Source organism: Lobosporangium transversale, assembly GCF_002105155.1.
Source record: "Lobosporangium transversale strain NRRL 3116 chromosome Unknown BCR41scaffold_1, whole genome shotgun sequence".
NCBI classification, from domain to species: Eukaryota; Fungi; Mortierellomycota; class Mortierellomycetes; order Mortierellales; family Mortierellaceae; genus Lobosporangium; species Lobosporangium transversale.
In genome coordinates, this window is record NW_019028979.1 from 396,395 (window position 1) to 420,540 (window position 24,146).

At 41.8% G+C, this 24,146-nt stretch overlaps 7 protein-coding genes across 7 annotated transcripts; 5 read left to right on the forward strand and 2 right to left on the reverse strand.

The window, feature by feature from the left end:
• The first annotated feature begins 118 nt into the window (after positions 1 to 118).
• On the forward strand, positions 119 to 1,544 carry BCR41DRAFT_343934 (hypothetical protein). Its single transcript, XM_022022389.1, has 4 exons — positions 119 to 197; positions 341 to 967; positions 1,095 to 1,177; positions 1,322 to 1,544. The coding sequence occupies exons 2-4, from the start codon at positions 348 to 350 to the stop codon at positions 1,513 to 1,515; spliced, it is 897 nt and encodes a 298-aa protein (XP_021886381.1). The 5' UTR covers positions 119 to 197; positions 341 to 347; the 3' UTR covers positions 1,516 to 1,544.
• A 554-nt stretch (positions 1,545 to 2,098) lies between these two features.
• On the forward strand, positions 2,099 to 5,941 carry BCR41DRAFT_343938 (hypothetical protein). Its single transcript, XM_022022390.1, has 3 exons — positions 2,099 to 2,591; positions 2,834 to 2,968; positions 3,694 to 5,941. Exons 1-3 carry the CDS (start codon positions 2,282 to 2,284, stop codon positions 5,844 to 5,846), a joined length of 2,598 nt encoding a protein of 865 aa, XP_021886382.1. The 5' UTR covers positions 2,099 to 2,281; the 3' UTR covers positions 5,847 to 5,941.
• BCR41DRAFT_417848 (hypothetical protein) lies at positions 5,930 to 7,632 on the reverse strand. Its single transcript, XM_022029549.1, has 3 exons — positions 7,532 to 7,632; positions 6,704 to 7,412; positions 5,930 to 6,589 (listed from the first exon to the last, which is right to left on the reverse strand). Exons 1-3 carry the CDS (start codon positions 7,543 to 7,545, stop codon positions 6,014 to 6,016), a joined length of 1,299 nt encoding a protein of 432 aa, XP_021886383.1. The 5' UTR covers positions 7,546 to 7,632; the 3' UTR covers positions 5,930 to 6,013.
• Positions 7,633 to 9,121: 1,489 nt separating this feature from the next.
• On the reverse strand, positions 9,122 to 12,287 carry BCR41DRAFT_3172 (hypothetical protein). Its single transcript, XM_022021270.1, has 5 exons — positions 11,853 to 12,287; positions 10,301 to 11,711; positions 10,078 to 10,197; positions 9,377 to 9,924; positions 9,122 to 9,301 (listed from the first exon to the last, which is right to left on the reverse strand). Exons 1-5 carry the CDS (start codon positions 12,105 to 12,107, stop codon positions 9,254 to 9,256), a joined length of 2,382 nt encoding a protein of 793 aa, XP_021886384.1. The 5' UTR covers positions 12,108 to 12,287; the 3' UTR covers positions 9,122 to 9,253.
• Positions 12,288 to 12,411: 124 nt separating this feature from the next.
• On the forward strand, positions 12,412 to 14,395 carry BCR41DRAFT_343942 (hypothetical protein). Its single transcript, XM_022022391.1, has 4 exons — positions 12,412 to 12,723; positions 12,937 to 13,020; positions 13,171 to 13,448; positions 13,577 to 14,395. Exons 1-4 carry the CDS (start codon positions 12,468 to 12,470, stop codon positions 14,012 to 14,014), a joined length of 1,056 nt encoding a protein of 351 aa, XP_021886385.1. The 5' UTR covers positions 12,412 to 12,467; the 3' UTR covers positions 14,015 to 14,395.
• Positions 14,396 to 15,433: 1,038 nt separating this feature from the next.
• BCR41DRAFT_3207 (fungal-specific transcription factor domain-domain-containing protein) lies at positions 15,434 to 18,352 on the forward strand. Its single transcript, XM_022021403.1, has 3 exons — positions 15,434 to 16,880; positions 17,004 to 17,138; positions 17,235 to 18,352. The coding sequence occupies exons 1-3, from the start codon at positions 15,498 to 15,500 to the stop codon at positions 17,907 to 17,909; spliced, it is 2,193 nt and encodes a 730-aa protein (XP_021886386.1). The 5' UTR covers positions 15,434 to 15,497; the 3' UTR covers positions 17,910 to 18,352.
• Positions 18,353 to 21,957: 3,605 nt separating this feature from the next.
• BCR41DRAFT_366451 (Septin-domain-containing protein) lies at positions 21,958 to 23,415 on the forward strand (the record flags this gene model as incomplete). The annotated part of the gene is made up of 2 exons (XM_022026218.1): positions 21,958 to 22,365; positions 22,513 to 23,415. 2 exons carry the CDS (start codon positions 21,958 to 21,960, stop codon positions 23,413 to 23,415), a joined length of 1,311 nt encoding a protein of 436 aa, XP_021886387.1.
• Positions 23,416 to 24,146: the final 731 nt, after the last annotated feature.

Genomic DNA, 24,146 nt, shown 5'->3' on the forward strand with positions numbered 1-24,146 from the left:
CGCAAGATGCTGAAACAAACAAAGAGCAGTAATTTCGCGTGACTTTGAATACAGATTGGTTGCATTAAAAGAGACATTTCATATGAAGTGCTGATAGAGAACAGCTAGATTAAATGATCTTTTTTTTCCCCCCTTAATCTTGCAAACAAATACAACGGGCATCCCTCTCGGAACCAAATGATCGCTAAGACCCATTGGTATCCAAGTTGTGCTTGAAACCTCTGCAGTGGACACCACACTGCCGTTGGAATGCGGTTATGTGGCTTGAAATTCGAGGCGAAGCATTTGTTTGATGTAAACTGATCATTGTTATTATTCTTTTCATTGACATTCCTCCCAGATCAGACATGGCGAAGAAAGATAAGAAAGGGACGGAGGGTGCGGTGCAGAATCGAGAGATCTTTCAGCGAATGAATTTCCTCTATCAAGCTGCGATGTGCATGGCCACTATCACCTGTCCTTCACTAACGAACTTTAGCACTAGCACTCAAATGAATTTGAGTGGAGGTGGGCAGAGCACAATTAAACAACCCGATACAAGCATCGCTACCACCACTCCTTCCACTACCACCATTTCTAACAGCGAGGACTCTACAATAGCCTCTGAAGTAGTCGCTCCTGTTGCTATAGACATAGAAATGAGAAACAGCACCAATTCCTCTATCGCAGCTGATATGGAAGATGTACAGCAAGCTGCTGCTGAGGAGATAACAAAAGTAACCGACAATATTACAACGCGTTCAGACAGCCGTAGGAAACTGAGCAGGCGGCAAAAACGAGAATTATTGCGGTTGCGCAAGACTAAGATTGCTATGGAACAAATCAGTCAAGATGAGACACATCAGAGCCTTATTAACAAGAAAGTTACTTTGAACTCTAAGAAGTGCGATTTGTATCCTCTCTCTGGAACCGCACGCTTCTATGCATCTACTCTGCGCGAAGTGGGCCGCAAGAACGTCATCCGAATGTATAAAACAAAAACAACCCCAATAACTTTCACCACGTTGCAAAATTTGCTATAACTCGACTCAATATATTGCTTATTAATGTACGTCTACTTGATTTATATTTGACTTCTTTAAAATCGATGCCAGAGGTCCAGTCATCAAAAGAAGTATCTGTCAGCGTTGCGAGGCTATATTGATTCCATCAATAAGCTGCGAAGTGCGAATTCAGTGTATGCCGAACATTCTTTTTATATTGCGTATTGGCGCTATTTTTGATTTTTGATTTTTGATTTTTTTTTTTTGTTTCTCTTCTTGTAACCGAATGAGATGATTGAAATGACTATTCCTTATTATTGTATTACCATCTAATATAGCAATGCCTCAGCTGCATACTCAAGTAATCTGCACAGCCTGTGGAGCTTTCAGACGGTATTATTGTATGCCAGGAAAAGGAGTCGAAGGCGACCGTTGGGAATTGGATAGAGCCTCTACTGAGGTAGCAATTAAAAAGGAGGAGACGATAGAAGCAGAAGAAGTAGAAGCAAAAACAATGATGGATAGTACGTAAATTGTCTATGTGGGTGATATGGTGATATGACAAAAAAAAAAGAAAACTCTTCTAATCTAACACATTGACTGTATCATATTGTGTAAAATAAAAAAGAAAAAGAAAAAACGAGAAAATCAGGTGTGCTTTGCACTTTAGAAAAAGTGTGATTGCGTGTGCGTGTTGTCTAGAATAGACGAACACGACAAAGATTCACCTGCATTTGAGCAACGGCGTTACACGCACTTGTCAAACAAAGCTTGCAATCTTCTTGGGGGAAAGTATATAAAATGTGTGTAATCAATTGCTTGAGGAAACATGCCCTTTTGCGCCCCGAACAAACAAGAATCGAGGATGGAATAAATCGCAGAAAAGCTTAATTTTGGCGGTAATTATAAAAACTTACACATCCACATTACGCACTGTACCATATGCCTATATGCTTTGTCAAGATCATTTGCATCGATTGCATGAAGACAAATAGGTTAAACAATATAAAAATGTTTTTTTTTTTTTTTTCTTTTTTTTTTTTTTTTTTTCTTCACTTAATAAATCCATTCTCTCTCACTCTCTCACATAGCTCGTCTTTTTTTTTTTTTTTTTTTTTTTTTTTGTCTTCTTTTTATAACCACCCACAAGTGCATGGTTCATTCCTTTTCTTTTACCTTTCCTCTCATTCCCTCTTCTTTTACACATTTGATTTCATTCATTACAAATTCATTGATCAAACTAAACGACAAAGAAAATTCTTTTACCCCTTTGTGCCCTTGTTTAATATTTTATAAACATGTCCCTGCTCAACTCCCCTACTGTGCCTTCAACGGACGGATCAATCCACACCAACACTGCGTCTTATAAACATCCTGTCGGGGATGACCTACTATCCCCCACAGAACCTCATCAACACGGCACAGCGAACAGCCATCATAGTCATCCCTTGACAGAAATACCATTAAAGCAAAAGCTAAGGGTTGCAGTCGTTGGCTCTGGTCTTGCAGGTTTGACTGTAGCCCATATTCTCTCATCACTTCACTCCGACAACGGTCAAGGTGGAGTCGGAATCGAGGTGGAATTATTTGAGAAGGCACACAAATTAGGTAAAATGTTATCATCAAGACTATTGTAGTACATGCTTGATTGCCTGATTTATTAGTGCTTTGTTCAAATGTGTACATACGTCATTTGCCAGAGGTAACAGGATCACTAAGGAGTGATTGCACGTTGAAGAGCCACTCCAAAATAGCACAGGCAATTACTAATACAAAAAAAGGAGGGGGGACAGATCTTTTCTTGAGGAAATTCAATGCTGACCAGAAATACCCACGTTTACTTGTATTAGGAATGGATGCTGCCTCCTTGTCAGTAACATGCCCTTGTCAAAAATGTGCATTGGCTGCAGGCCGAGATGATGGAGATCCAAACCATGAACATGTCGAAGGACGTATGGACGTGCCTATGCGTAGTTTCTTCCCAGGTAAAGCTATCAAAGACAGTCGGTGATGGAGCAGTATCTTGTTTAATCATGTTCTAGCTGTTCTCAATTGGTGGTACCATGAGAAATCAGATGGGAGGAGGGAGATTGAGATGCTTTCAACAGTAGTTAATGATGGACGTAGAATTAGGATGGTAGGATAAACCTCAATTATCCGAGGTAGGAGAAGTGAGCAATTACGCGTCTCCATTTGCAGTGATAGATGAGTCCTTCCGATCACATCTGTTACGCTGATATTTTTGGGATAGCTCTATTTTACTAGAAGGGTCGATCATAAGAAAGAGAAAAGCAGGGGTTGACAAGCGCAGACTTGAAGTGCGACTCCTTGCAGCGTCCACACATTGGAGATCTTTCTTTCCCTTTTTTTTTCTCCGGACAATTCTATCCCATTTTTCACCAAGGGCGAGACCAGGCACGTGAAATGAGGCGGAGCAAGCACCGCTATGCCTCATTTCGGGCCGTAGTGATTGCCGTAGTGACAACTACGGCAAATGCTGGCCTGTGATCTGAACTAAATCACCGATCACTTTTGCGAAACTTTTTTTTTTTTTTGAAATTTAAACTAAACGCTTGATCGCACAACAGTAACTAAAAAAAAGTTGGCAAAATCGAACATTGTCTGTGCAACCACACCATCCTGACTTCATTTTCTGTTTATCTCTATTGCTCTCTCATCCTTAAACTGCTATCATTATTATATTATTTAGAATACTACCCTAATTTGGTTCGCCTATACCGCTCGATCGATATCAAGTTCCATGACGCAGATAATACACTCGCCTGCTTCGATGTCACCTTCGATTCCAAGCCTGTCCCATTAGCATCGGATCCTGTCTCTCGTCTTAATCATGATGTCAATATCGGGGCACCGTATCTCTCTTCACGATCCTACAAAGTTAGTAAAGACCATACTATCACTCTTCCAGATCTCCCGCCACTCTCAGTCTTCAACCCATACCCCTTTGGTCGCCGCTTACTAGGTTATTACCGCATTGCTCGTGACTATGTCAGGATGTTGATGGTCTCCAAAGAATTCATGACAGAAGGTCGCATGATGGAGATTGGTAAGGACCGATCCGAATGGGGTAATGGTCGCCAGGCTAGTCTACGTGAATTCTTGGTCAATGGTAGATACAGCCATGACTTTGCAGCCTTCTTTGTCCCTCTCTTCGCCTGTGTCTGCACTTGCAGCTTTGAGCGCATGATGGAGTACCCTGCTTGCGTCGTACTAGAATATGTTGCAAGATGTATGCCCTTTGGTCGCATGCAGTTCGTTTCCTCAGGCGTCCGAGAAGTTACCGAGAACTTGTCCAAGAACATTAGCAAAATTCATTACAATACCATGATTGAAAAGATCATTGAAGCAGACGTCGTTGCCGATGGCGACAAGAAAGCACCCATTATTCTTGTTGACTCCAATGGTGTCCGTAGGGGATTTGACCATGTCATTTTCGCCACCCAAGCCAATCAAGCAGCCACAACCCTTGCGGGCCAAAAGGCCAGCAAACCTCTGCCTAGACCCTATGTGACTTCACGTGAGGAGGGTGAAGACGAATCCAACTTTGGCCGTATGGAGGAGCATGATCGGACCGACCCCGAGACACCCAGGGATATTTCACCCGAGTCTATCCTTAAGAATCACCCATTCTATAATCAAATCAAAATCCTTTCTAAATTCCCATATGAGCGTACACAGGTTGTCTGTCACACAGATACTTCGTTCCTGCCCAAGGATCCTTCTGCATGGCGCCTTTTGAATATTGCTAAAGCTACAGATGCAGACATCCTGGCCTCACCGTTTGACAGGGTCACTGCGGAACTGAAGCAACAAGAGCAAGAACAAGAAAAAGAACAACAGCAATCAATTGGTTTTTCGATCCGTCCGTTTTTCTTTCCAAAGTCAAATGAATTGAACCAGAGAATAAACAAAGCTATGGGTCATGACTCGGGCATCTCTAGTCCCGAGCCTCATAGTGGATCTTCTACACCGACTTCCACTGCTTCTCAAAGCCACAACTCAGCAATGGCGACCCATATCATGAACAACACTGCCCAATCTCTAGGCACAACGACCAAGTTCTTACAGACAACAAACCCAATTTTCCAGCCCAGGCCCGATACTGTCATTTCTTCCGCCTGGTTCGAACGTGCCGTTGTAAACCCCGAGTCTATGAAGGCAGTCGATGAGTTGTATCAACAGATGGAGAAACAAACCGACCGTCTCTTGGCAGCCAATTCCGCTTCATTATCTGCACCATTCTCACCACCTTCGTCTCCATCGTCACCGTCATCGTCATCGTCTATCTCGGACCGCGTATGGTTTGTTGGGAGCTATGCCTACCCCGGCATCCCACTCTTGGAAGGCTGTGTCGTCAGCGCTGTGCAGGTCATGGAACGTATTATTGAGGCAGAGCCCTCTCACCGTTTGGCGCCTTCGGTCACAGCACCCAAGGAGTCATTCTTAAAGAGAGATGCACCTATGCGTGAGCGTCGTCTTCGTCGCAAGAAAGAAGCGACGGTAAAGGAGAACAAGTCTATGGAGGATGATAAAGAAGATATTGACAACTCTATCAGTGCAACTTACTTTAGAACAGCATGGAAGGACACTCTGGAAGATGAGCGTATCTGGGAAGAACAAGAAAAGGCACGTCAAGTGCAGGAAGAAGAAGCAGCAGAAGAAGAAACAAGGATTCAATCCAAGAAAGGACATTTCTTGAGTGCTGTTGGATCATGGACTAACAATGTCTATGTTGAAGTTGCATTCATGTTGTTGCTCTATATTGCTGCCATTGTTCAGTGGTTGATGGTCTTTATGATTGAGAGTGCAGGATTTGATGGTAGTCGATGGGCCCTTGCTTAGAAACCATGATAATAGTTATAGTTATAATAATAATATATAGTATATAAAGTACACTTATAGAACATTAAATTAAAAGAAAAAGTGCGCTGTTTCCCTTTTATTCTATAATGCGAAGTATTAGGTCTACCAAAATAGAGTATAATATATATTTTAGATGGAAGCTTGATTCAAACAATTTTAATGTTGATCAATTCTGGTTCATCGCTAGGATTTTCATTATTAACGGCGCTAGAATTCTCATTTGGCTTGTCCACTCCAGCCGAATTCGATGATTTATCTGCCATGACCACATCTTCCTCGTCCTCTTTCGGTTCCTTTTCCTTCTCCTCTTCCTCCTTCGTCCTGTCTGCTGGTTCTTGAATGCCTTCTTCACTAGCCATTTCTACTTCCTTAATGCTGGTAGAAGTCTCAGATGCCACATTGTCGTCTTCAGCCTTTGCTGTCACAGGCTCATCAGGGCTATCTGGCTTATCCTTTACATCTACGACCATGTCTGCAACAACATCATCAAGGTCCAAATCCATTCCTGGTGCTGTCACATCGTTTTGCTCCTTCACCTTTGAATTTGTGGTATCCAAAGAGGTTGCCTGCGCTGAAGCCGAGAATGAGCCGCGTTTGTCCTTCTTGATTTGAGCCTCAAATTTCCTCCGTGTCACATCATTCATGACCTTGGGCATATATCGCAAGCGAGGTCTTGTCTCTGACAAAATATACCCATTCTCCCACCTAGCCTCTCCTCTCCGCTAGTAAAATAATAAATGAATAAAGAGATGATGTCAGTTATCATAGCTTTTGTCTTTTCTTTGATTATGATACATTCGCCGTTTTTTTTTTTTTTTTTTTTTTTTTTTTTTTACCTTGTTACCGCCTACTCCTCGTAAGCTCGCTCCTTGCCGCTGCTTCAACCTCTGCTCTCGCAGTTTTTCCCGTTCCTGTTGTTCTTTCTTACGAAGCTCCTCATTCAACTCCTGCTCTTTTCTAAGCTTTTCTCGGACACGTTCCTGGAGAGCCTCTCTTGAGGCTATTCCGGATGCATTGGGGCCATTGTTTTGGCTGCTTTGATCCGTCTGTTTCTTGAATTGTGTTAATGTACCCAGGATCATGCCCATCATACGTCGGCCACGATTCGTATCCTCTGCAGGGTTGAGTCCCAGTCGTGGACGTTTCGCTCGATTCGTTTCTCCAGAATTTCCTGCTTCTCCTGCTTCTCCTGCTTCTCCTCTTTCCCCTGTTTCTCCTGGCGATATCGTTGCTGTTGCTGTTGCTGTTGTTGGTGAAAAAGTGGATGAGGTGGGTGATTCTGATATCTTTGAATCAATTGTTCCTTCATTGAGCCCTACAGTCCCTGATAGTCCCTCAATATTACTCGATTCATTTTCATTAGTTGATTCTGCTGTAGTGGTTAATGTAGATGAGGATGATAGGTCATTTGAAAGAGGACCGAGCCGTGTAGAAATATTGCTGCTTGAGCGACGGCGGGCAGGTTCAGGTGCATCTGGAAAGGATCGTTTCCTGCCTGGTACGCGTACGTGCGTCTCTGGACGCACGATCGTTGACGACACGATTCTATAGTGCGATAGTTAAAAAAGAATAAAAGAAAAAAAAAAATAAATAAATAAATAAATAAAGGCCTGTGAGTATAAGTTTCCGTTCATGCAGACCAAAATATTGGAATATTTTTTTACCTGTTACTGGCCATCGATTTATGATTGCAGAAATTGTATAATAAAAAATAAAAATGTAAGGATAGGTTTGCGCGTAGTTGAGAATGAGGTTGAATGCTGATTCGAATGAATAAAAAAAAAAAAAATTAGTTGAGAAAAGCAAAAAAGATCAAGCTTCTACTAACTTTTGAAAGCCGCTTAAGGGTGACATCGTTCATTCAATGATTCATGATTCTCATCCTTAGAGATTAAGAACCTTTGTCACATATCTATTATACTAATAAAAGTAAATCCGAATTCTAATATTATTTCTATTTGGACATTTTCTCAAGCACTTTATCCAATGGGCTCCATTGACTCGAGATCAGCCTGGTATTATGGCCTCCTCCTATTCCTCCTGCTCCTAAAATCCCTGCACCCCCTCGATCCGTCAAGTTCCAGTCAAAGCGTACAGCAAACACGGCTGTCACAGGTCGATGATCCGAGAACAAGCCCACGTCATGATGTGCTGTATATTGCTTCACAATCACCGCTGCTCGGTCTTCATCCTCCTTAGACATCATAGCCGCCCCTGTTGCCGCTGCTGCTTCCACTATTGGTTCGTATTCCCGTTCCTGTCCCCGTCCTCGTCGTGCTCGGGACCCTGCCACATGATGAAGTTCAGTCTTTAGACTCTCTAGAAAACCAACTTTCCCATCTACTGTCGTTGCTGTTTTTGTTGTCGCTCCATGATCTTTACTCTTCTTCCGGACGACTGATTTCAAGATCGATCCAGGATCTGAGGTTAGGCTCGAACCTGAGACAGATTCGTAAGTGTGTTCATTTCCTTCGTCCTCTCTATCGGACACAATCTTGGAACGATTCCTTTTCAGCATATCCCAACCTCTCTTACCCCCAGCGCCAATTCCACCGCTCCGAGTATTATCTCCGATCTCCAATGGCAGATAATAGTTACCACCAGTTGATTTCCAAAGGATCCGGTCTGTCCATGATGGAACCCTTTGTTTACTGCTGGTATCATATTGTTGTCCCTTCTGCACCGGGACTGGAGTTGGTTCACTTTTAACAGGTATATCTCGATTGGCTGCATTTGGGGTTATAAACAACTCTTTATGGAGGACTGGATCGCCAATTTTAGGAGCTTGATCGTCAAGCATAGGATGGCCCAAAATGTCATCAGGCTGTGTTTTTTGCAGCTGTGATTGGTTTGGTAGCTGTTGGTATTGGTATTGGTGTTGAGAGAGTTTCGAGTCAAACAAAACAGGTTGATGCCGTTGGATCGGTTGAATGTCCCTCGAGACTGCTAACTCTCTCTTTTCCTTATCATTGCTACCATCACTGGCATGGGTGACGTCCGCTGGCTTGGATATTAAACTGGGGTCCAGTGATGGTGGAGCTCCCCAGGATGATAATCCAACATTCCCTATATTGCCGTGGAGCGGTAATGTAGGACACGATTTGTTGACATCCAATCCATAAAATGTTGCTGGTCCAATAGCAGAGATAGTTGGCGATGGATCGCAGTTTTGACGGACCGAAATCGACAAGTTCATCATAGATTTAGGCCGTCCCATCAATGTTCTGCTCCTGATCCTCCGCAAACGACTACCGTTATCGGACTTTTCGGAGGATGAAGATGATATTTGTGAAAGCGGATCAAATTTATAGGTTGGTTTGAATGTAATAGGTGCTTCCATGAACCCCTCAAACACCGCTCCAGCTTCCCTTTGAAGCGTCAACTGGTCATGCGCAAGTAATGTCTAAAATATTATCAAAATGATACGCCATTAACTATTTGGTTCAGTCAAAATAATAAAAAAAAATAAAAAAATAAAAAAAGAAGATTCGAGTTCATACTAATCTTACCTTTAAATCCCCCTTTTGAAGGCATTCATCTGCTTCTGCGCGAGTCATATCAACACGATAGTTCAAATCACCTGCCCAGAATGTATAATCAAACTGGTTTGTTATATCCACGTTGGCTGATGAATTTTGAGTAACATTACTATCACCACTTTCTCTCCCGTCCTTTCTTGGCATCCTTGGATCTTTATCTTTATCTTTATCGCCTTCATTTTTGTTGTTGGAGCTCTTTTTGGACTCACTGCCATCACTATGAGTACTTGATTGATTGGTTGACTTCTTTTCACCATTGCTACCGCCGCCAGCATTGTCATTTCTTTTGATATTACTATTACTGTTATTATTCTTGTTGTTGCTGTTGTTGCCGTAGTAAGCTGGTTTCTGTAGAGACGGTCCAGTGGCAACAGGTGGAGAATTGTAATGTCGTCGGAGGCGCATATCTCCCCCGAAATACCATCCTCCAGGCGAGCTTTTGGGGGCATCGTTTAGCTGCAGTTCTTGAATTATACGTTTGTAGTCATTGTTTCGTGCTTGAGTATTATTTTGATGTGCTAACGTTTTTTTTTTTTTTTTTTTTTGTTTCGTTGGTAATGTGATGAAATAACCACAAGTTAATATTAATCGTGAATCAAAAAATAACCTTCACCTTGATATCGAAAAAGCCATCTGTATACGTGTGCGAAAAAAGGAGACTTGAGTATTACCTGTGAGATGTGCGTTGACAAATAGGAAAGACATGCTCCCAAGGTAAACTGAAATAGCAACCGCCCCCTTATTCCCCACAATACCTCCAATTCCAGTCGCTACTGTTGAAGAATCAACCGCTATGTGGTGGTTAAAAAAAAAAAATAATAATAAATAAATATCGCGTATTAAAGACTAATATATATAAGTGACACTTTTTATAAACATGTCTAAGGAACTCACCTGTAACAAGATCTTCGATCGGCTTCCAGATAAATACCGCCAGATGTAATGCCGCCATTGTCTCGGTCTTGATCATCACATAGTCTGGTCCTAAGCTTTTTTGAAGATACTTTTCCCAAACTGACTTTGAAGGGAATAAAACAGCCTCTCGGATCTCGCGCTCACATTCCTGCGTGTTGATCGCAATAATATGGTAAGGAGCTTTCGCATTCATTTCCAAGAACGGATCTTTCAATATTGTCGGCACTTGAGGGAGGGGGTTCAGGGATGGTGTCCTTTGCTGTGAAAAGCCTTGCTTAAGGTAATGATGGTACTGCTGTTGTTGCTGTTGTTGGTGATACTGAAAATGACTTGGGAGATTGCTGACCGAAGGAGAAGGCTTGAGATTAACGCGAGGAGTACCATTATTACTACCGCTGCTGCTTTTATGATTGTTCTTATATTTGAAGCGGTTGAATAGACCACGCTGCTTGAATTCTTGCCTTGGAGCTTCCGTACTGTTGGTATCAGACATCATTGAAGATTGTGACAATAAGAGATTGGGTGTAGACATAGATGATGGAATTCCTCGTGCAAAATGCTGTGGTTTTTGTTGTTGTTTTTGTTGCTTCTGCTTCCTTTCGACTGTCTCCTGGAACTGTGTCGTACCTGTGGAGGAAGGATTACTATCCGGTTCTGACAACGTTGATAATGGCGATAGTAATGGGGATGAAGGAAAATTCCCTGGCTTATGTTGTTCATCAGGACAATTTTGTTGCTGTTGATTTTGTACTACTGGATCCTGCACTTCCAAGAACCCAGTCAAGCCTTCGCTGATATGTGGTATTTGACCCATCATATTCCATGTGCCCACAAATACTTTAAGACGCGTCCTAGAGATCATCGGCCTAGGTGGTGGGGGAGGAGAAGCAGGGTGAGATGGTTGTTTCCTTTGTTTCCTCCGCTTACTGGTTTCCTGTTGTGACGAAGTTTTAGTATCATAGCTATGATTGTCATCGATGACCGTCTCTTCTTCATTCTTATTCCTTTTACGGTTGTTGTTGTTATGGATCATCCATTCAAGAGCATGCACAATAGAACGTATGCTTATTTTTGGACGAGTGGGCTGTGAATCGGGTGTAGGTGTTGATGCGATCTGGTCAGCTGTTAGTGCAGGGTTGTCTCGCAATATTTGCTGTGGTTGTTGTGTATTCAATATACTGCCGATCACATCCTCATCTAACGCCACGGCAGTAGGAATAGGAAGAGTTGAAGCTACTGAAGTAGACGTAGGCACAGGCGCTGATGTCGGTATAAAATCTTCATTAGAGAACTTCATTAGGAGTGATGGGTCACTGTCTACAAACGTGCGCTGAGACTGTAATCCTTCCGATGATGGGTCCGCCAGCACGTCTTTAATTGACAACATTTTCTGTTGGGGGAAAAATGAGGTGTTTTTTAAGAAACCATATCAAAGTTTTTAGTATGGCAGTAAAAAAGCCGACATCATTTATGCTTGGTCATCGTCAATGCAGTCGGTAGTTGATTGTCATTAAGAAAAAAAAATACATACTTTGGTTGGGTGTGTATAGTGTTGTTCATGCGTGTCCTGTGAAAGCCCATGCTTTAGAGCTGTGGACTGCTGCAAGAGATGATCGATCGGACTCGGGTTTCTGATGGTCTGTGCCCGTTCTTTCTGTTCTGTTGATTGATTGGCTCCTATGTCGGTTGCTGGCAATTCCGCATCTTCGGTCGGCTCCTGCACGACAGCCACAGAAGCCCCTTCACCGTTAAACCATTTGACGAGCGGAGATACCCAGGCGTCCATTCAGTCCTTGTAGATAATAGCAATAAAAAAATGGCGGGAAGTACAGGAAGTAAAAGAAAAAAAAGGGTCGGGGAGGAAAAGGGAAACGAGAGAATTGAGAAATGAAGAGGAAAAGAGTAGAGTTGTTGAAGGGATATACATGCGACTCAGCAGTTGCATGTACAATTGCCATTGTCAGCTGTGAATCCAATGACACGGCTCACTTCCATTCGGCATGACCATGATCCGTCCACGTTGTCTTCCCTTTGTTGTACTGTATATTTTTCTACTCCCCCCCCTTTTTTTTTTTTTTTTTTTTTTTTTTTTTGAATATTATTTAATCGTTTTGTAAGACCCCTATTTTCTGCTCTTTCTGTATGTATGCTATTGACCCTTTTCTACCTTTCTCGACAATCATTACGCTTAAATCTGCCCAGACATCTCATTCGGATCTCCGTCATGACCATTTCTACTCTGTCTGTTAATCCAGCCACGCTTTTCAAGACTCCTGTACGAGCTATCTGGAATGTGGAAGGCGAAAATGTACCCACGCTCTGGTGGCCTGCAAAAAACCCTCTCCCCTCCTCAGAGAACAATGTAGGAGAGCCACACCACACTGTCTTATTTATGATCCCTGGTATGTAGTATCGCGACCATCATGACCATCGCTTACCCCTTGTTTGCTCCTTAAAGACTGCGTCTTTGTTTATATTGTTTGATCATTTTGCTGTGTCCCAGACGCTTGATGCTATCATTCCCAAAACTATAATCAGACCGGCATGCTGCCGATCTCTTGAACCAAGAATTAATCCTTGATTCTTTTATCATATATCGATTTTGTATGATTTAGGAAACCCTGGTGTAATTGACTATTATACTCCATTCCTCCAGACAGTGCATGATACTTGTGAGGGAAAGATCGACATTTTTGGAGGTAAAAGAAATTGTTTGATTTGTATTTAAATATTTTGTCATGACACATCTAAGAAATATTTAATTTCGTCCGCAAATTCCTCTCCCTTTTCTGCTTGCGACAGACCTTTACTCATCCGCCTACTTCCTCTCACTTTCTTTGAACTTACAGCCTCTCATTTGGGTCATTCATGGGGCTCACATATTACGGACACTTCCAAACTGTATTCTTTGGAGGAACAAGTTGAAAATAAGATTGCAATTGTGGATCAACTCCGGAAAATATACCCTGCAGGAACCCGATTCATCTTGGCGGGACATTCCATGGGTGCCTGGTTAGCGTTGCGAGTGCTCAAGGCTCGCCCCAATCATGGGATCGAACGGGTTTTTGCGCTGTTTCCTACTATTCATAGGATTGCAGACACTCCCAATGGCCGTAAACTATCGAAGGTAAAAACCAACTCAAATTAAATTATTACCTTTGAAACTTATTGTCCTCTCTCTTCGTGCTTTTAGGGAAGGAAGCCATGCTAAAGGTTGTTGTTTCTCATTACTCTTTACTTATTTATTATTTGTAGACTGTACTCAGCCCTTCGCTCAGGACATTTGCAGGAGGTTTAATCAGTACATTACGTTTTATCTGTTCAGCACCCCCTGTTTTTCAATCGCTTGTGGGCCTTATAGCGGGCCAGGAAGCCGATATGGCCAAGGTGACCTCCCAGAAATTGTTGCACAGTTATACAGTCAAGAATTGTCTGTATTTAGGGAATCAAGAAATGGATGCGATCAAGATTATGGATGAAGAGCTGATCGAAGAACATGCTTCTAAATTCGTGTTTTATTATGGCAAAACGGATGGTTGGAGTCCTATTGAGAACTATCATGAGATGCAGGAACGGTTTCCGAACGTTAAGAGTTTTCTCTGCAAGCAGAGGATGGTTCATGCGTTTGTTTTAGGCCATGGTGAAGCCATGGGTCTGTTGGTTGGGGGATGGATTAATGAAAAGAGTATTTAAAAAAAGAAAAAAAAAATCCTCGCGAAAGCTAAATAGAACAATGGGAAACTATTGAAGAACACCTTACTGATTGCAACCTATGAAGGAATTTATAGGATAGATTCGTGTGGAAAATGACGGTAACGGATGATTTACTTCACCCTACTCCTGAGTCTATGAATCTATAGCCTAAAAAAGGACAAAAACCATGCCATTATTCCTCTTTGTACTCCCATCTGGAACAAAAAAAAAGTCTTCGACTGATCATTTATTACCACATCTGTCTACTCAGAAGCGTAAATGATCTTAATACCTTACACAGGGAACTTCGGGGTAATATTAAGAATGAACTAAAGGAGATATACATGGCGTGTTCATCATGTTCATCATTCAAAAAAGGACTACCGCAGTAAGAGGATCCCAAAGATGATCTATCCTTAGTGCTCACGAATCGTTCTCAAAAGGAAAAAAAAAAAAAAAAAAAAAAAAAAAAAAGGTCAGCCGCACCATTTTTTCCCAGAATAGCATTCACTATTCGTGTGGCGTTCTATGAGGGAAAAAAAAAAAAAAAAAAAAAATTGTTTCGGACAAGATCTTGTATTGTTGACATTCAACACTTTCTCTCCTCTCTCTGTCCCTCTTTGATCCTCCCTTGTTCTCCTGTTCACAAGGTCCAAAAGAGACACTTGAAGCTGAGGCAATACTTTATTGAGGTCACTGTCTGATGTTTATTTATTTATTTTCCCCTTGTTGTCCAAAATGGCGTGCCTGTAATTTCACAACGGAGGGCGCTTTAAAAACACTCTGTAGTCACTCCAAAGAATGCAGTAAACGAATTATTTCTTAATGTATACGCTCTCCTTTCTTGCTTGGCGTTTGTGCGCGTTAAGGAAAGGAGTTACAAGCTTAGCTGATGCACAAAGAGCAAGAAGATTGCTCCAGGGATCAAGCAAAAGGGAGGATCAAGCAAAAGGGAGGAAAAAAAAAAAAGAGTTAGGAAGTCAATTGCAAATTGAGATGTGTGGGATGAATGAGCCAATCGTATCTGTTCGACAGAAAAGTTTGTGCACTCTATCCGTCTCACACACCTTCTTTTTTCTTTTTTCTTTTTCTTTTTTCGACTTCCATTGATTCTCTTTTTCTTCTTTTTCTTCTTTTTCTTTTTCTTTTTCTACACCTCTCTTTGTCTGTTAGTTAGATTCTCTTTCTCTCTTTCTTTTTCTTATTCACTTAAAACAATAACAACAGTAGCAACGACATAAACACCAACACCACCAACAACAGCGTCTGACTTCTTGGGTCCCTTCTCTACAATTCACTTACGCCACACCTCTTGCCCACACCCACATCCACAGCTTGTCCCTATACCGGCCCTACATTCTCCACTCCCTCCCCCTTCCTTTCTTTTGTGAGGGCTTTCCTTTTTTTTTTTTTTTTTTTTTTTTTTTTTTCATTGTTTATTCTGCGCAACATCAGCATACCATTTCAATCACTCTCATTCACAATGTTCAATTCTCCCATCCTTCTCGACTTCAATAATGCAAAGAGATCCAAAATCACAAAAGCATGTGATAATTGTCGACGACGTAGAGTCAAATGCGATGGTGTACCTGGAGGCTGCGGAGGATGCAAAGCTGCAAAGACCCAATGTGTTTATACGACCAGCAACACAAAGCGTGGCCCACCCAAGGGTTATGTTGAAGTGATTGAAGACAGGCTGGGCAAAATTGAAAACATGCTCACCAGCATTGTCAAAAAGAAGGCCCTTGTACCTAGTAGCTCATCCAACAAGGGCACACCAACCCAGTCAGACGTTGAAGATAATAACGACGACGACGACAACAATAATGATAATGACCATGCTAGCATTTACTCTTCTGACCTGGTCGAAGTGAAAAAACAGCCTCCAGCTTCACCACCGCTGCGTCCAGCACGCTCTATCACTCCAGCCAGCTCTAGCACACGCGCAGGTTCCGTAGCAATCTCTGCATCTTCTATCCTTCGCCATTCTCCTCTGGTCTCACGCAACCGGTCACTATCATCCTTGCTACCTTTCCCTAATGACAATAACAGCATGCTAGAGTATCCAGATTCTGTATCTCAGGTTGACATGGCTACACTGACTAAATCATTTGACAAGTTGGGATCAACCTCCATTCGTACATCCGTGCCTTTTCCATGGCTCTCACCGGAGCAATCCCATCAATATGGACGTAACTTTCTTCATTTCACACCACAGAGTCTGGAACCACCCCTACCTGTTTTGTTTTCACGTCCATCAACCCCATCCATTTCATCCGATCAACAACTCCGACTCCTGAACGCGTACTTTGACCACTTCAACGTCTTTTTACCTATTATTCACCGCCACCAGTTTATGAAGCAATGGCAGCGACAGTTTTGTCCGCTCTGCTCCCCCTCCATACACTCACGCTCACAGTCTCCTACAAGGACAAAACAACTGAAACAACAGCAACAACAGCCATCTCCGCAAGAAGTTGAGGCCCATAAAGAACACTTGTTGAACCCTGTGATACCTCTTTCTCCACTTCTTCTGAATGCACTCCTCGCAGTTGCATCAAAAGTCCCTATTGTCAATCACTCAGAAGGCTCACCAACGGCCTCCATGCACAGCCAAGAATTTTTTGATGCAGCCCGATTGCTTCTCGACGATTTCTTGGATGTTCCGCGTGTGAGTACAGTGCAGGCATTGACCTTAATGTCTCAGTTTCATCACCAGAATCAATGGAAGATTACGCGGAGCAATAGCTATCTCGCGACGGCTATCCGAATGGCGCATGAACTAGGCCTTAATCGAGACCCAGAAATGCTTTGTGGAGCAGAAGCTGATGCCCTCCGATGCCTGTGGTGGTCCTTGTTCATCCTGGTACTTTTATATTTTTATATAATATTGTTACTACGTGTACTCTCTTTACAGTTAACTTTTCTTCCTTACATGAATTTTTTTTTTCTTTTTTCTTTTTTTTTTTTTTTTTTTTGGCCATTTTAGGATCATCAATTCTCGGCTTGGCTTGGTCTTAGCCTGCTTATACAGGGTAAAGAAAGTAATGTTGAACTTCCCATGGACTTTAGTTCCTCTCCTGTGGAACTTCGTGGATTTGTGTGCATGGTGCGGTTAGTGAAGGTAACAGCATTTTCGATGCGATCAAGATCATTTGTGCTAATTTGGAAAAAAGACCGGATGAGACTGATATGATAAAGTTATCATAATATTAATTAGATTTTGAGCAGCGTGCTACAGCACTCATATTCGACTCAATCATTGCCTCCACAGTTTGGTGGCCATGATTCCATGGTATCTTACATCGAAGGGTCGCTAACATCCTGGTTGAGCAATTTGGCACCCGATTTACGGTGGCATTATCCGAATGGTGTTGGTGCTAGAAAAAGCCCACTCAATCCCCAACAGCAGCAGGCCATCGTCGTTGGTGTTAAACATGCAACGGCGCTTGCCAAAGACTATAGCGAGATATACCCGGCTTATTTGTATATTATGTACAATATGACCTTGATCTTATTGCATCGACCCTACATTGTAGGTGCGGCGGGCTCCCCTGCCGCAGCTCAATCCAACACCATCTGTACTGGCTCCGGGCGTGCAATTACGGACATTGCTCAAGGCTTGGATATCATGCATTGCTCATATGTAGTGAACCGCTACGCACTTTATGCACTGTTGCAGGCTGGTGTCATTCATGCTATGAATGCAGTCTATGATAGACGTGGATCCAATGTTGCCATGGACTACTACAAGCGGACACTACATATCCTGGGCAACTTTCTAACGTGCACAGAGTATGCGGGTGGTGTTGCAGAGGGTATCAAGGTACTTCATAAGACATGTCGTACGCCGAATTCTGTCGTGTTAAAGTGTATTGTTTTTGGCATATTTTGATAAAATACTGATGAATCTTTGATCCGATTAGATACTGGAGCAATTTCTGGCCACCACATCCAAGAATGCAGCAGAAGATGAATTAAAAGAAGGAGGCACCGGAGATTTAGAATCATCAATGATAGAGCAGGATGAAAGTCAGTCTAGTCGTAAGAGGAAACAAATGGATGCCTCTGCTCTCCATGAATCTGTTCAGAACATGGTGAAACCTATCCCATATCAGCCCCAGCTCCAGTCACAGCCTCAGCAACAGCCTCATCTACAGCCTCAGCAACAGCCTACAGTGTGCTCCATGTCCACTGCAACGTCAAATGGGTTTGTTCAGTCGCCTCTTTTGACAACGACTACACTTTCAATGATGGCATCCCCCAAACCGATTGCTGTCATTGGTTCGCAACCCCCCTACATGTACAGCCTTAACCAATCAACGCCAGCGATGGATCTTAAGGAACAGCAGAAACTGCAGCAACTCAAGATTCAACAGCAGCACCGCATGTACCAACAGATGCAGACATTTGGTGGCGGCCCCATCAAGACGGAATTGAATAAAGAGATTGATTCGAAGAAGCTGGAGCAGCAACAACAACAGCAGCAGCAACTATTGAGGCAACAGCTCCAGCGCCAACAGCAAAGACAGCAGCTCGAGTTGGAGATGAAAGATCAGGAAAATAAGAACGGATCCATTAATCCAGCATCATTGCAATCACCCTCGCCTTCTGTAGCGACGCCTGTCATCCCCAGTCACCGATTCGCTCTGCAGATGTTGCAGCAACAGCAGCATCAACATCAGCACCAAGCTCTTCAACAAGCACCCCTTATTCCAATGACTATGTCATTGACAACCATGGCGATGGGAGCAGAAGGGAAGACGATGGACCAAAGTTTTCAATTGAGCAATGCTATCAATTGCTCCACCCCTACGACTAGCAACAGTATCAACAGCAATGGGATGATAACTCCATCCTCCACCACTTCACTTGGGGTTGGATATGGCACACAATTCTGGATGGACTTTTCGACTGCGGATCCGTCAGCATCGTTGAGCGCTGGTATTGTGAACCCCGGTGGTCTGAACCAAGGTTCTCTCCGCGTAGCCAACACAACCGAAGGGCAGAACCAGCATGAGGGATCAACATCCCAAAGCTGGATGTAAAAGAAAACAAGATCAGATAAGAAATGGGCCATGACTCGACTTCTTCATCATTTTCATTATTATTTTTACATTTCACATTTCGATTGTATGCTACACTTTTTCCCACTACCTCTCTCTTCCCTTAACACTGTCATTTATCATCATCATGTTATATTATGAAAGTAATTTTTGAATTTAAAATAAAAAATCAGTCTTTAAAAGAAGCTGGATTCAACATGGTATATTTCTGTCATCTAATGTTTATGTCACCCATCACATGCTAAATGACAGTTTTTTAGTAGCATCTTTTAGTAGCTCTTTCTTATTTATCTAAAAAACTACTAACTTGCTGGCAACTGAGGATGGAAAAAGTTGTGAGCAAAAAGGAACAACATTCCTCTTGTTATGCTTTATGGCCCTTCTTTACAAGCTCGAATTCAAAACATTTCTTTTTAACAATTGTATGCTCTTTCACCGAATGTCATTGATATTGGCAGAAGAGATGGAAGCTTACATGTATCATCCGTAGCACTTTGGACATGCAGGTCCGGGTATTGCGTTAGGCTTTCCAGTAGAGTTGTTGCCCTTCCATTTAGATGAATAAGCAAAAAAAAAAAAAAAAAAAAAAAAGGGGCCCTTTACTGCCGTATAGGCTAATTAGTTTTCCTTAGCAAATCTGATGGATGGATGGAGAAATGAGAGCGTATTTGTTATGAGCGAACGTGCGAGCTTTTTTTTAATTTTTTTTTTTATTTAATATCATCAATGAATGAGAATGTGAAATGTGGAAGGAACAAAACATGGTTTGATATTTAGCGCCGTTAATTGGCAATTTAACAAAACAATTATCGGACGAGCCCTCCTCTCATAATTTTTTTTTTTTTCTACTTGCAACCAATACCTTGGAACTTGGAACTTGGACCTGGGTCTAAGTTTTACATTAAGACATGGTCAAGTATATGTATATATTGTCCAATGTTTGATATGATACAAAGGAGCTTTTTTTTTTCTTCTTTTTTATAAAAACCTGGTCATCTGTAAAAATGATTATTGATGTGCAATGATATAAAAAATGCTCTCGTATCCAATGCGGCTGCTGACAAGCCCTTTAGCCTCCTGTTTAATATATCTTTCTACACATGACACCTAAACTATCAAACTAACGGGTTATAAGCAATTATCTGTTTGTCCAACAGATACTCCCAAGTGATCACCTAAACTCTCAATAGTAGAGTCTTTTCTTCTACTGAGGATGTCTTGATAACCACATTCTGGAGGAAGGGTACATTCCATTGTCGCATTTGCCCAAAAGGAAGAGAAAGAGAGAATGAAAAGACCAAACCCAAACCCAAACCCAAAATCCAAGTTAATAACCAATACTAAAACAGTGTTGTTGGGCCTTTGGTTTTTTTTTTTTTTTTTTTTTTTTTTTTTTGCGGGAAAAGAAAAAAGAAAAACGTGAGAGCGTGTATATATTTGATTTTATGAGTTTTGTAAACTACTTCCATTAATTCACATTGAACACAGCCTTGCTGAGTAAACTATAACTACTGCATGCAATGTCCTCTCTCTTTCCTTCTCTCCTTTACTCTTCCTCTTCCCTATTCTATTCCACTTTACTCTCTTCCTTTCTCTTTTTCTCCTCTCTTTCCTTTTCTCTCTTTCTCTCCTTTTACCCTTTCGTTGTCAATCTACTTCACATTCCTCTCCTCATTCCTTAGTCTGCCGACAACTCCATCTCTCATTTCATATAAGCACCCTTTTACGAAAATAAAGAAGCACCTTCAGCAGGACAGGAATTATCTGGATATCTACCAAGAAAAAGAATAAATAAAAGAACACATACTCATACAAAGTAAATAAAAAAACTCATACTCATACAAAGTAAATAAAAAAAAAGAAAAAGAAAAAGAACAACCATGTCGTACGCTATGCGCCGCAAGAACCTTGGTAAGGAAGCCTACATTTTCTTTATTCCCTTTTGAATGAAACATGGCAACGCGTGGTTCCTGGCTGAAGATTCTCTCACGTACGCGTCGTAATAACACAGACAAAAATCACTGACCAAGACAAACCCTTTTTTATTCACTTCATATAATCTTTACATGATGCTGGAAACTTTATGATGCCGATTGCCTTCTATCGTGCTCTGCTGCATCATCAATATCCTTTCTCGGTCTCTTCTCTTTCTTCCTCTCTCTATTTTTTTTTTTTTTTTTTTTTACTATTCTTCGCATGGATGGCTATGACTGTTTCAATCTTTCGGGAAATTCAACTTCTGCTCGACATGGGATACAAATTAACAAACAACTATTTATTGGGACAACTTTCGGGACAACATCCTTATTTTTCTTGAAACATTCTTTGTTGGTCGCGGGTGGTTGATTCTCTTTATTAATTTCGATTCACCTCTGACTTTTACCGCGGCTCCCTTCTTTTTTGGTGGTTCGTGGACGGGAAAAAAAAAACAACAACAACGACCTATTCATAATGGTCATGTATCTCTGTTTCATGGGTCCCTTCTTGGGTTTAATTGCTCACGACTTTCACTCATGATTGGCCTCTTTTTTTTTTTTTTTTTTTTTTTTTTTTTTCACTTGGGCTTCTCTTATTAACTTATTCTTTTACTATATTGCGAAAATGCTCTGAATCAACTCTTATTTTTCTGGTCTGCCCGCCCATCGCTCTCGACTTTTTTTTTTTTTTTTCCTTTTTTTCTAAACGAAAAAACAACATAACACTATGATGGTGGTTTTTTAAATGATGCCGCCTCTCTTTGTTGATGATTCGATCTTTCTTTTTTTTTTTTGTGCATGTTTGTTTTGCGTGGTTGAACCCCATGATGATTAATATCAACAAATTATTACCTTCATCACATTTGCACGGAAAATAAAATCAGTCTCGGAACTGAACCTGATGGTCGCGGGATACAGTGGTCTGGGAAAGACGAGCTTCATCCGAACACTGTGTGGAACATTCAAGCTTCGAGCATCCGCCACTGGTGGGCTCAAGAACAAGGCTTCTTCTCCAAACCTTCCAGACGATATAGCAGCTGACAAGAAACCCACCTCTCCCACCTCTCCCACCTCTCCCATTGCCATCAAACCTCATACGACCAAGGAGTCTGTAGCCTATGCTACCGGGCAGTTGGAGCGCACACTCAACTCATTCGAGGCACTTTTTGAGATTGATGAAGGGAACGAAAAAATCAACCTGACTTTGGTCGACACACCTGGATTTGTTGGCTCTGATGAGGTTATTGATTCCCATTGCGACGAAATCTTGCGTTATCTTGAATATCAGTTTGACTTGACACTTGCTGAGGTAAAGAACAAACCTGCTGACTGTTAATTTTTATAATAACCTTCTTGAGTTCTTGTGTATTGAAATTGTTAATTTGTGTCACCATCAATCCTTAATTGCTGTGAAATACAATCTCATCACTTTTTTTTTATTCATTGGTGTTGATAGGAAAGAAAAGTCCGCAGAAACCCCAAGGCTATCGACAATCAGATCCATGCCTGCCTCTACTTTATCGACCACTCTTCACCACGCCTAGGTCTGTCGGATGCAGATGTTCGGATTCTAAAGCGTCTAGGCACACGTGTCAACCTGATTCCCGTCATTGCTCGGGCTGATACCCTCACACGCGCATACTGCAAGCGTCTGAAGCAGGCTATCCTTAAGGATGCAGCTCACCACCAGATTCAGTTTTTCCAATTCTTGAGCCCCAAATTAGCCAAGAGATTGCAACAACAGTACGGAGAACAGAACGATGGCAAGAAGAAGCGGGCCAGTCGACAGGGACCTGGTGATGATGAGGAGGCAGCAGAACACGGCCTGGCTAATGACGAGGAAGACGAGGAAGAAGAAGATGATTATGATGAAGATGACTGGGACTCAGAATTCTTGGAAGAAAAGGCACATTTACAATCACTTGTACCCTTCACAGTGATTGCACAGGAGGAGGATGGCGTGGATATCCGTGACGAGAATGGCAATCACATCCAAGGACGTGAGTTTCCTTGGGGTATTTTGAACTGTCTTGATAGCAATCACTGCGACTTGGCAAGCCTTCGTTCAGCTCTATTGTCCTCTCATCGCCAGGAGCTTAAAGAAATTACCTATGGCTACTTTTACGAGAAGTATCGTACAGAAAAGCTACTAGCACGGACCAAGAGCCAGCAATTCGCAATGCAACAACAGCAACAACATCAACAGCCACATTATCAACAACAACCACATCAACCATACCCCCCACAGCAACAGCACTTGAGGAATGGTAGTGCAGGGATACCACCAGCACGCATCCAGACCAAAGGCCCGATAATGAATGGTGGTTCATCAAATGCCACCGGTACTTGGGAAGAATAAAAAGTAACAACAAGATCAACTCCATCAGTAACGAAATCATTTATACACCAACATGCAATGAAAATATACAATGAATCAGTTTCAAGACTTTATATCCTTTTATTATGATTATTTTTCTACCGCACCTTTGTTATTAAACTCTTCCAAATAATCAAATCATAGTCCACGCACATTTCTTAATAGAAAGTAAAAAAAAAAAAAAAAAAAAAAAAATGAAAAATGAAGCAAAACAATAACCACACCCATTGCAAAATACTTGTATTTTTAAGTAGACCCAAAGCTCATTTGCTTAAAAAGCTCTTTGTGAATAAGCTTAGGACGAAAAGAAGTGTATAGGATTTGAGGTTTCTAAGCATTCTACCATAGCCATCACACAAATAGCCCTGACCACATCTATTGTTAAGAATGAGTAATAGATTGATGGGCATCTCTTTTTTTTTTTTTTTTTTTTTTTTTTTTTTTAACCACAGGACCGGACCACAACAGAATCTCATCAAGCTTTAGATTTACCAGGCATTTTTAACAACTACGAAGGATCTTCAAAACAGCGCCCCATTTTATCGGCGGTAGGAAAACTTAAGGCTTTATGGCATCAGCAAACAGGTATTTCATCAACTCCGCAGACAGCATGCAGTAAGCAAGTACCCTCTAAAGAGCTACCACAGCATTCAAACAAATAAGCAAAAAAAAAAGGTATCTTTTAAGCTTTTTTGGGCTGTCAAAGTACAGAC